Source organism: Mustela nivalis (genome assembly GCF_964662115.1).
Source record: "Mustela nivalis genome assembly, chromosome: 12".
Taxonomy (NCBI): Eukaryota; Metazoa; Chordata; class Mammalia; order Carnivora; family Mustelidae; genus Mustela; species Mustela nivalis.
This window is the reverse complement of record NC_139031.1, coordinates 27,334,949-27,347,502: the sequence shown is the minus strand read 5'-3', so window position 1 is coordinate 27,347,502 and position 12,554 is coordinate 27,334,949. Positions and strand designations below refer to the sequence as shown.

The window sequence follows — 12,554 nt, the reverse complement described above, 5'->3', positions numbered from 1 at the left end:
GCAATAAGGAGCACAAAGACTATGGGCAGAGGCCAGAACAATAATACTAGCTGTGCGAGATGCTCAGGACCTGGGTCATGGCTTGTGGTTCTGTGGGTTGTATATGGACAGCTGTAGGAGCTACATTCTCTTTGTCGGTGCATCCCAAATGGGATGGACACAAATCTAGGGTAATTGTCATTATGTGGCTTTAGTCACTGGTATAGTTATTTAAATAGAACCCTAAAGTATTTCACTACAAATATCAGGAACAATTAAGATGCTTAGTGGATCAAAAAGTTTTTGAGATCAGAAACACCACAACTAATTACTATTCTCCAGGTAAATTTGCCAGAATTTTCAATAGTTTTTTTTTTTTTTTTTCCCCATGAGTAGAGCACCATGCAGAAAAAAGATTATTTAGTAAAACACACAAGTGTTAAAGTGTTGGTATTGGAGGTAGGATGGATAGGTGTCTTCAGAATAACTGTTTTATATAAAAATGTTGCAATTTGTGGTATTTCCAAAACTGAGCAAATCTTATTTTGGTTAAAGGCCTATCCTTTTGAAAATGTTTTGAATTAAAAAAAAAATTTTAAATTAACATATAGTGTATTACTTGTTTCAGGGGTGCAGGTCTGTGAATCATCAGTCTTACACAATTCACAGCACTTACCATAGCACATACCCTCCCCAGTGTCCATCACTCAGCCCCACCATCCTTTCTACCCCCTCCCCAAGCCCATCCTTCATAGCCCATGCCCAGAAACTGGATGCCCTATGCCCTTATTGGGGTTGGTTAAGCCACTAAGTGTTGACTTGCTGTGGGGCATGTGCAGGTATGTGTGTGCGCGCGCACATTTTCCTCTGCATCTGAAGTTATGAGTCTCTGTTTCCTTCCTTTCTTTCCTTCTATTTACGTCTTACTTTAATTGGAATAGCAAAAGTTTGTCATGATGCCTGAGTAAAATCGTTCTCATCAATCTTTTTCCTCTAATAGACTAAGGTTGCCAACAGTATTTATAGGGTCATTATTTTCAACTGTTTCTTGACACCTAACAATATTATTTTAAGCTCCAGCCAAGAGGATTTCCAATAATTATATAATGCCTCTCAGTAATGATCTGTTGCTTAAGATACACATTCTACTTTACCTTTCAACACATACTTGATAACCTCTCATTTACTAACTATAATTGAGGCAAATTCAGTCTTGGCTAATTAGGGGCTCTTAGTACCCCCTCATACATGTTATTCTTGATGACATATCAATAGAATTAGGGTCTACTTTTTATTTTTAATTACAGTAATAAAAATGTGCAATTTAAAAATATTAGAATGTTTAAGGACATTATTACTATTTCACAAATAATAAGTCCAGTATCCTACTGGGGATATGCAAAATGACAGAACCTTCACAACCAAAACAGTATTGCTTGTCAAGCGTTCCTTTCAATAGCTAGATTACAGCCATGTCAGATGTTTAAGTATCAAAGAAAAGTATACCTAACCAGGACAATTAAACTAGACATCATTTTGGGTTTTTCTTTTTAAAGTAAGCTCTACGCCCAACGTGGGCCTTGAACTCACAATCCTGATATCAAGAGTTTTATGCTCTACCAATGAAGCCAGCTGGGTTCCTCTAAACTATACATAATTTTAATGTTGACCTCCTTGCATCCACTTTAGTTAGCTCTGTTGGTTCCTATGGCCACACCAAAAGTCTTTGAAAAAAGTTTGGTAAATGGGAGGGAGTTGAAGGAGGTTATATCTTTTTTTGTTTGTTTGTTTAAGATTTTATTTATTTATTTGACAGACAAAGATCACAAGTAGGCAGAGAAGCAGGCTCCCCACTGAGCAGAGAGCCCGATGAAGGGCTTGATCCCTGGACTCTGGGATAATGACCTGAGCTGAAGGCAGAGGCTTTAACCCACTGAGCCACCCAGATGCCCCAAAGTAGGTTATATCTTGATAGAGAAAGAAATTCGACCTCTGTTATGAATTGATGGCAAGCTTTGTAGTAAATAGATCACCAAGATGAAAAATTGAACATGTTAAGAGAAGACAGACACACACACACACACATTCACTCTCTCTCTCTCTCTCTCTCCCCTACATACAATGGCCCATTTCCAGATGAGTCTACCTTTTTCTCATCATAGAATACATGCTTTAGCTATACAAAGAATAAACATAAAGGGTATAACATCAATCCAATTTTCTTATTCTGTTCAGCATTTCTGAAAATTACCACATAAGCAAAAAAGAGTCAAAGAGGATCTGGAAGTAAAACATATGCTTGTACATTCAGAGCAATACCAAATGGAAGCAGAAGTTGCTAATATGGTTTCAGTATTTTGTAAAAGAGCCAGCTGGATAGATGATAATTTTTCTACCCCTGCAGGGCATCAAAAGCTTTTAGGAAATCATTTTTTTCACACGTATTAACACTTAGCTTATTAAAACAGATGATACTTTTATTGTAAAACAGCCTGGGTAGAGGCTTGAAGCACAAAATCTGAGAGGGAAGACTCCTTTTGACCACCCGACCTGACAAACAGCGAACACTGACGCCACAGACCATGGCGGAGAGGGTGACGCAGCAAGACCTTCCGTACGTACCACTGCGGAGTGTCACCACGAAGCCCGTGAATTGCTGTTATGAAAACATTTGCGGTAACTTGCATAATTAAATGAAACTGCCAGAAAAGCATTTCTAAAATGCAGGGGAGATGCACGTAAATAAATACAGTTCAAAGCCAATATTCCATTTAAGAACCAGCGCTGTGCTGAGTTACGTGAAATTACATCCCGGCAAAGCACCATTTTCCTTGGACTTGACTGTTAAATAATTATAAATGAGTGACAACGTCGTGATTGAAACGGGTTGCTCTCTTAGTTTCCTTTGCAGGTACTCGACAAATGAAACTTAATGATCATGCTCTTTAAACCACAATCCCCCATTTCTGGGAGTTGCCATGGGTCAGTGAAGACCTCTGTCCTGATAAAACTACAGGGTTATGTTGTTAGCGCGCCATCAGCACTGTAAACCAAGATAAAAAATGTTCCAGAAAGGAGAATAGCAGGTACTTGCCTTTACTGCCGCTTTGGTCTTGGTTTAACTAAAGAGCATCCTATCGACTCAAAAAACTTTTACAGGAAGAGCCAAATCTGTTATAACATGATTCTGTTTATGGAATGCGGCAAAGGCGAGTGAAAGAATGCTGTACACAGTGACAAACTGGTTATCATCTTGCTTGTTAAAATTAACCTTCGAAGGTTTTTGAGACTCTCATTCTAACAGTGACAGTTTTCATGTACAAAAGAAGCCAATTAGGCTTCTGTCAACAGTCAGAGAAATAAAAATATCAACTACATTAGCTGTATAGAAGAAAAAGGATCGGAAAAGGAGTCTGCTTTGCAAGCATACCATCAAAATGCAATTTTTTCTGCACCTATTTCTACAATGCTGGGAAGCCTTGCAAGGACAGTTACTTACATCAAACAGCTTTTCTATATACATTTCCTCATTGACCTTTTCTCGAAGAATATCCTGGTTTTGCCGAACAAACATAATGTAGGTGTCTGCTAGATCCATTCCCGGTTTCTGTTGTGAGGGAAAACCATGGGGAATAAAAAGATCAGGTGTCAGTTGTGAAAGCATTATTTATTTAATCAGAACCTTAGAAAATAATTCCCAATATCATTTAAAAAATTACATTAGTAAAATATGCTCAATACCAAATCGACAATGAGCACCTTCGGTAAATTCCATAATTTAAATAAATAAAAGTTTATTATTGATGACTGTAATTTGAGGTCATTAGTAAAAGAAGTAGAGATGTGTGGTTATGAACTAACCAGGTATCTTCTTTCTTTAAGGGCTATCTTGAAAGGTTAATACGCCAAGTATAAATGAATGTATTTTTTTTTTAAAGTCCCCACTTGAAATAATGATTTCCTAATTGGCCATATAAGTTATTGTCACTATTTCTGGCTGGTTATACATATATGTTAAAACCCAAAATGCTAGTTTTCCTTGGACTGCCTTCCTCAACTACTGTAGGTGTTCAAGGCATATAAGCTAAATTTTCTTATTAATTTGAATAAAAGATTATTAGGAAGATCTTGGACAAAACAATTTAATGGATTACAAACTGAAATGGAAACCAAAATTTTGAGGATCACCCATTGGTTCTGCTCATTCCTATTTATCAATACTAGCTCAAAGATCTGTTTTATTTTAGAAATACAGTAAGAATACTGATGAACCGATTTCATAGGAAGAGTTTAAAGTGTGAATTAGGTAACCTTCTGAAGTTATCCAGCATCTGGTGTCTTGTAATGTTAGGGGAAATAAAGCAGAGTCTACAAAGCCAGTACCTGAATGGCTTCTAAAGGGTTTTCCTTCCAGACTTATCTTTAGTTCTTTTTTGAGTTTCGAAGAGATAGACTAGTTATTAAATGATTTGAATGATCTCCACTTGGGGTTGATCCATAATCTGTATTGAGTCATTCATTTGCTTAGAAGATGGCATTAACAAAATGGTGGAACTGATGCCCAAATGAGCCAGTCTTGTATCATCTCCTATCCATAAAATGTACTGACAACCTCCATCAACAGACTCATTTTGCTAAAATCTTGCAGAGAAATGAGGTGAAAGAGAATCTGGGCCGTTTCACTATTACCACTGCAGGAAAAACAAGGCATACCTCTGAGTGTTGTGGTAGCGCTTCTCTTTAAAAGGACAATGTTCTTATTGTTTTTTTTGGTGAGGGGAGTGTATTTTATAAACCATGATAAAACTGCCCATCTCTTTAGCAGTGCCCAGTATAGGAAGTACACATCTCATTAATAAAAATTACTTTGATTTTTTGGTAACGAAGTTAGTTCTGGGTAATGACAGTCACAGGAAGCTCTTACTGCTCTTATATTTGGCCTAAAGGGAAATATATACCACATAAATTCAAAGATCCTTTCAAACATGACCCAATAAAACAAACGGTTATTAGCTATAATTTGAAACAACTACTTGTGTCTTCGTAAGATGTCTTCACTGGTCTTCCCTTGATGAACACGCACATACAAGGTAGGGAGTATGTTTCAAACCTAATGGAGGCAACTTCTATTCATTTCTTCACTATTTTTATGCATAATTCTCTTAAGCAATGTCTGAAAGTTTAAACAAAATGACAAGGCTAACCAAGAGAGAAACCTAGGTTGTTTCTTCTTTTTTGGGGGGAGGGGGGGAGGAGGTCTTATTAGATCAGTTTTTCCCATGAAGAGGCAGGGTAATTTGCACAAAGTTTACTACTATTAATACTTGAAGACAGCTAACCCATAAGATAAATACTTCTCTCCGTGTTTCTCAAACTTTGTCAAAACACCAAAAAATGAGAACATTCAGAAAACATACTGCCACAGGATGAAAAGGAAAAAGAACATTTTTCTACGCATAATGGATCGTGTACAGGAAGGTAGCTCAGCATCAGAGGTTCCATCAGGTGCCTGGAAACATACTACTATGATATACATAATAACAAGGCAGTTGGGCACAGCTTAGCGAAACTGGGGGTTAAAGAATATGCAAACAAGAGGCTTGCTTGTTCTACTATTTCTCACACCTGCCAAACCCCATTTTTATTTCTTTCGCCAGAAGAGTAGGCTTACAAATTTAATCTAGTCAATCACTTGACCCACCAGACTCATTGGAAACCTAGCTATAGCTTGGAGGACTGGGGAATAGTGACTTTAAACACTTGCCATAGATTCTAAGGTCTTTTGTCCTATTTCTTTAATCCCTTTCGAGATAACATTCGACATAATGAAACCCCATCCAGGAAGAGTTTATCTTCTAACATCTAAAACTAACAAACACTTTATGGTTTAAGCCTAAAAGAAAATTAAATGCTGTTCCCTTTGGCAGACCCAAGAGAGAAGATACTGAAATCTGTAGGTTGAGACAGTTCTACACTTCCTAAGGAAATAAGAATCTCTGGTTGAGGGTGTGAAGTAAAGCTCATTTAAAAGTTTATTTCAACAAAATTAAGGGCTTATCTTTTTTTTTTTTTTTTTGAAAATTATGTTCTTCCCCTTTTGGCAAATTAAGATCCACTTGCCTGGAAAACAAAACCTTGAATTCTTACATTACTCATTAGCATTATTTCTTTCTCTTTGAGCTGTTTACCTATTCTTGAAACTGTGACATATGGGAATTTCACACCTAGTGAATATATTTTCATGTAGCTGTGGCATGAGACTATAATCATTAAAAGAATATACACAAGTAAAAGTAACTGCAACAGTTGGTGACATTTACCAATTAGAATTATAGTTCTTTATCCTTCCTTTAGTGTATGAAGGGTAATTATCTCTGATAAATTGCTGAAAAAGATGTAATTTTCCTTTTAAACAGTTTCTACTTATAGTACAAATGTGTTTGGATAGAAGACATTATTGCTGGTTCAGTGCTCCTTTGTGCAAAGACTCTGTTTTATGGCAGTAAAATTTACATACTTTGGAAGTCACTGCATCTAATTCCATTATTACATGTTAGGCATTTGATTCCATCATTCCATAGAGTCTTAGTAGGAAATGAAGTTCTGCTAAAAAGCAGAAACTGAACATACTCTCTTAAGGTTTGGGTTTTTTTGTTTGTTTTGGTTTGTTTGGTTTTGGTTTTTTTGGGCATGTCAGTGAATGGGATGCCTGTCACTGCCCGGCAGAGATGACAAATTGTTACATGTGCTGGTGCAGGTGGGTGTCCACTAGCCTTAGCAAACAGATATCTAGTAAACTTCAGGAACTGTTGATTTGGATGAGTTTTTATCAAGAATACTGTATTCTGCAGACCTATATTTAGAAATCTTTTCTAAATGGTAATTATAGTTTTCTTAATAAATAGGAGAGGAGAACAATTAAAAACCAAGTAGCAAGCACTTTATGGATTTAACGCCACTTAGAGTCCATGTGTTTTTTTTTTTTTTATTCCCTCATTTAAAGCTCTGAGATCCATGGTTTACCAAGCACTAACTCCTCCATCTTGTTTATTAGGATAGTAATCTCTAAATCAAAATAGGAATTCTCGAATTCTGATTTGATTAAAAAAAATTTGGCTAACAAAGTTATAGTAAAAGGACACAAACATCTAAAAACTTCGCCCATGAGCATCAAGAAATCAATAAAAGAGGAAGGAAAAGAAGGACCTTCAGGGGAGTGCCCCTGACATTGGGTGCGAAAGTAAGAGAATAGAACAGTGATTGAGTAAGTTTGGGTAAGGGTGTAGGCTCCAGCAATTTTTTTTACAACCATTAATCACTAGTTAACCTAGTGAGATGAAAATGCTGTTGAGAAAGAGAGAAAAAAAATTCCTTGTTAATTACACGCTGCAATTGCTCTTACTTCCTGCTGCTACACCTAATCCCACAGGTGCAAGTCTTCACTCTCCCTATTCACGGGTAGGTGTGTGCAATGCTGCAGTCATTTTCCACAGCAACGGATTTAGATGCAGAGGAAGCCGCTTAACCTTCCACGGGAGGTTAACAAGACACTATGCAAACACTGTCATGGTGTCTATTTAACAAGGAGACGATTTCTTAACTATTCTATTCCAGTCTCAAGGATGAACTAGAAGCTACAGTATAATTGACTTAATTTGAAAGTGCGCTTCTCATAACCTACAAAAGCTTGCCTCGAAGAAACAATCAAGAGTGGGACTGTGATATCCTGGTTTATGATAATCTGTGCATAAGAATCTTCGGAGATTTAAAACAATGGCAGGTCTCCTCAGTTCGAAACCATAATAACAATTTCTGCTTCAGCTCCAGCACTGCAAGTTCGAAGTCAGTCTGTAACTGATCATCAGAGAACATAGGGCATCATTCTACAAACACAGAACTTATCCCAGGTTTTTTAATTTTTTAATTTTATTTTTTTAAAAATATTTTTTACTTCATAAGACCACATTTTTAAAAAAAATATTTTATTTATTTATTTGACACACAGGGATCACAAGTAGGCAGAGAGGCAGGCAGAGAGAGAGTGGGGGAAGCAGGCTCCCTGCTGAGCAGAGAGCCGGATGTGCAGCCCCTGACCTGAGCTGAAGGCAGAAGCTTTAACACACTGAGCCACTGAGGCACCCCTTATCCCAGGTATTTTTTAACAATACATATCTTCCTTTCACTGTGTAATATATTCTTTATTACTTGGGCACTTATGCAGAAATTTCTACAGTTTTCCATTTGAGTGAAAATGTTCTTAAAGTGAAGCTTCTCAAAAACATTTGCAGTAGGTTAAGTGAATTATAGTCTCAAAAACCTAAAAAAATAGGTTTGAGTACACCTGTGATGATTAGGTTGCAAAAATATGTATTTACTAATTTTGTACAAAGTAGAATAATTATATTGTATTCACATAGAAAAAGCAAAAGCAAAAGGAAATAAACAGAGCTAGAGCCTTCGAACTAGAGTAGCCCATCTTAAATATTACCAAAGCCCAGGAAGAGGAATAATTCATAAGTTGGGGTGGGAGAGAAATGTGAACAATGAAAATGTCACAAAGATATAAAATTTTCAAAAGCTTCTAATAATAGTTTATCTAACTCTTTTAAAAAAATGAAAAAAAAAAAAAAAAAAACCCAACCCCTCATTGTTCTAGAAAAAACAACCCTCCTATTATTTCCAAGCAGTGAAATGGCCACAGTCATCTTTCTCTTTGTTAAATTCAGAAGTATTCAAAATTCCCTTAACTCTATTACACATTTTGACTCCAAATTGGAAAGCAGAAAATTCTGAATTAAAGGCAACAGCGCCCACATCCATTCAAAAACCTCTTTTAGATACAGAACATATCATAAATGTTTTAAGTATGCACGTTTCCTTCAGTCGCACATTTCTGAGGGAGAGAGTTCCATTACTCCAGCTTTCTTGCTCTGGATAAGGTTCTTCTGTCTGTCCCTGGGAGTATAATTAGTAAAAAGCACATTCTGACCATAATGCTATGAGAGTAGATCACATCAGAATCTGCTATCCTCGTACTCACACTAATACTCATACCTTATGTGATCATATTGTTTTTAGTCCTAAATTCACATGGATGCCTCACACTATGTGGTGATATATTTTACTATTCACAGATCTAAGCATTTGCATGTACACTTTGTTGTATCACTGGGGGAAAAATCCTTCCAAAGAGGAGGTTCTTTTAAGTACTAAGAGGGATACTGAATAATAGTTTAAAATAGCAGCCTGAAATGCTCAAGGCAAAGAGGCAGGTTGACTTTGAACTGAGATTTATGGGCTCATAGTATTTCTCTTGCTAGTTCTAATCTGCAATGAGGATCACTAACATCTCAGAGTTTGGAGGAACAGGTGCTGATACAGTACCACCATGCCAGGAAAGTGCTAATACGTGTAGCACATGATTCCTTTCTACTCTTATTTTCATGAGTAATGATTGTAATGATGATGAAGGTATTCGATTCTCAGTCTATAACAGTGTTCACTAACCTCTCCCTCATCTGGCTACAGTTGTTATGAGGAAACTATACTGAAGACTTGAAGACGTGAAATTAAAATGTTGTGGGTATTATTTCATTTAGCTTTTAAAATTTAGATTGACTCGGACTGATTTACTCAGTCCCAGTTTGGAACATTTCAGATTTTGGCTTAAAGGAGCCTTGAGGATATACAAATGTCAAAGTCCAGAGGCAGTCGGTTGGTCTTCCCTTGTATGAGAACAGCCAGCCAGCCAGAACAGAACAAACGAAAGGAAAAACAAAGGAAGAAAGATGGGAGAAGCAAAATGCTTATCTAGGAAGGGCAGCAGGCAACCTCCTCTGTTCCTAATATGGCGAGACTTTAGTCTGGTCCTGGTGTGCATCTCTCCCTCTGGGGGAGTATTTCCCAGTGGGGAGGGGCTCCATCCTCGGGGTTCTGCCTGGCTCTCATTCTGACAGAAAGCACTGAGTATTCAAGTGGCCTTATCTAAGAAATAAACAATATCTGAAGCAAAGGAAGGAAGGAAAATACCATTGTCATTGAACTGACCAACTATATTTTTAATTAAAAAAATCTTTATTCAACTGTTAACCATGACCAAAGGGTACTAATATATTTTTTTTAAGTAATCACTATGCCCAACGTTGGGCTCAGGCTCACGACCCCAAGATCAAGAGTCATATGCTCTACCAAGTTGGCCAGCCTGGTGTCCTGTGACATGGTGGTCTAGTTGGTGGTCTAGGTGACCTTTAAAGGTCACCACTGACATGGGGCACTTGGGTGGCACAGTCAGTTAAACCTTCAACTTGTAGTTTTGGCTGGTGCCTGATCTCTTGTGGTGAGACTAGCCTCCATATGGAGTGCGTTAGGCACAGAGTCTGCTTGGGTTTCTCTCTCCCTCATCCTCCCTCCTCCCCCTCTCACTGAAATAAATAAATAAATCTTGAAAAAAAAATGTCACCACCGATCTATGCAAAGTGCTTAACATTTGAAAAAAATGAAAACAATCTGATTTTTTTCACTCTGTTGAATGCAAATGATTTTTCTTTTAGAAAACAATCATGTTCTGAAGCAAGGAATGATAAATGCACAATGTATAAAAACAGGAACCATCATTCCAGGTAGAAGCAGTAACAATCCCATTTATTTCAATTGTGCTTTACCTTTACCATGAACTTCTATACTAATATGCCTGTTGGAACTCCTAAGAACCTAGTGAGGGAGACAGCACAGGGATTATCCATTATCTTCAGTGTACGGTGGGGAAATGGAAGCCCATGAGTCAGACAGCTAATAGCAGGCAAAGGGTGGGATGTGAACTAAATCTTGGACTCAGAGCAAGTCTGTACAGTATAGAGTTGAATTTAAGCCACACTTGGCAGATTAGACATTTTTGGCTGTGTCATAAAGAAGAGACAGCATTTGAAAGAACTATTAATGAAGACAAGAGAAAACTCATCTCCATTTCTCAGGACAGACAACCAGGCTTGGGTATCAGCACTAGGAAGCACAACAGTGGAGCGTTTCCCCTTTGCTTCCTCCTTGGTCTTGGTCACAGTCATCCTTGACATGCCCTCCAGGTCTCTTGAGCTGTGTCATCTCACTATCTAGCACAGAGGTCATATGCATTGTGGGTGCTAATGTTAAGACAATTTTCAATAGGCATTGTACACCTATCCCTCACCCCCCAACATGCCCCATAACTAACATGACCTATAATTTAGTCGTCCATAGAATGGGTATGTTACAAAAACTGCAGGAGTCCTGCTAACTGTGACATTTTATCATTCTATGAATTCTTAATATCTGTCCTGTTCCATGCAAGAGACAGCAGAGACCGAATATGTCACCTGGAAAATGATGAGAAGTTGAGGAACTAGGGAAGAAATACTGTGGACAAAAGGCGCAACACCTATCATGATTAGACCAGAGTTAGAGGTTTTTTGGAGGAAACCATAGAGTATTTATTAAGAGAAAACACTATGAACATAATTTATCACTCTTGCTGTTGACCTCAATCAGTTGACTGAGGGAGTATTCATCAGGTTTCTCCATGATAACCCAATGACTTCCTCCCTCGCCCCCAACCCCCTCCCATCCTCCTCATAGGCAGTCACTATGCACAGCCTTTGTGGTGGCGAATTAAGCTGTCTCCTTGCAAATAAAGTATCTACACTAACTATTGGGAACTCTTCTGTAAGGGAGGTTTATTTTTCTCATCATGTGTTTGCTCAAACATTTACTTGTATGAGTGTGGACTAATGGATGTTTATTTTATACTTTGGGTTATACTCTAACACTACCTAATTTACTTACTTGTTCAAATGATCCTAGCCCAGGCCATTGGGAGCTCTTTCAGAGGCCTCCTGTGTCTCTTAACATATCCCCTATCGTTGTGGGTTATTATTTATTTTTTTTTTAACACCTCCTTACTTTCTGTCACTATAAGATGCTCCAGGCTCATCTTGTGTCATTTCTGCCCCAGTCCTAGTATCTGCCATTTCTCCAGAGAGTCCTGGTTCACTTTATGCGAGATCAGATACTAAGGGCTGGGCACTAGGTATGGTGACTGCTACTGGGGTATCGTTGCTTCTGGGCTCTCTCAGTTAACAAGCCAAGGAAATATATGCATATATTAATATTTCTACATGTAAACAGCTCTATGTTAAGTTCAAGACAAATTTACACTAATGTCTCCAACTCTAACCCATTACCACACAGACTGTTCTATCCGCCTCCTTGTTTCCAACCTCTTACTCCAATAGGGAGAAACTTGGCTTTCACCAAACACCATCCCTGTACTTAATCCTTCACTTCCAGTGGATAGGTGTAATGGTTTCTGAATTGTTAACCTGTGGGGAAACGCTTTATCAACTAGACCACCAAGCTTATGTTCAGTTTCTTTCTCCTTTATTATTAGAGACTCCAGTCATTTCCAAAGTCACTCAAATCAGCACTTTTTCCTCCATCTTTTTCAGTTACGTTATTCCACACATTTGCAATAGAATTTGATTTTTAAAAAATCCAAATCTTCTTTCTGTCCTGGGATCCCAGGATATCCTATTTGATCTTTTAAA

At 37.7% G+C, this 12,554-nt stretch overlaps 1 protein-coding gene across 1 annotated transcript in view; it reads right to left on the bottom strand.

Annotated features, from left to right (window-relative positions):
- CADPS2 (calcium dependent secretion activator 2) overlaps nucleotides 1–12,554 on the bottom strand; it is a 453,461-nt gene that overhangs the window by 24,421 nt on the left and 416,486 nt on the right. Inside the window, exons 25-26 of the mRNA XM_082692417.1 lie at nucleotides 3,479–3,586; nucleotides 2,375–2,635 (exon numbers count right to left, since the gene is read on the bottom strand). Coding sequence (XP_082548543.1) covers nucleotides 2,375–2,635; nucleotides 3,479–3,586 — 369 coding nt within the window. The remainder of the gene's footprint in view (nucleotides 1–2,374; nucleotides 2,636–3,478; nucleotides 3,587–12,554) is intronic.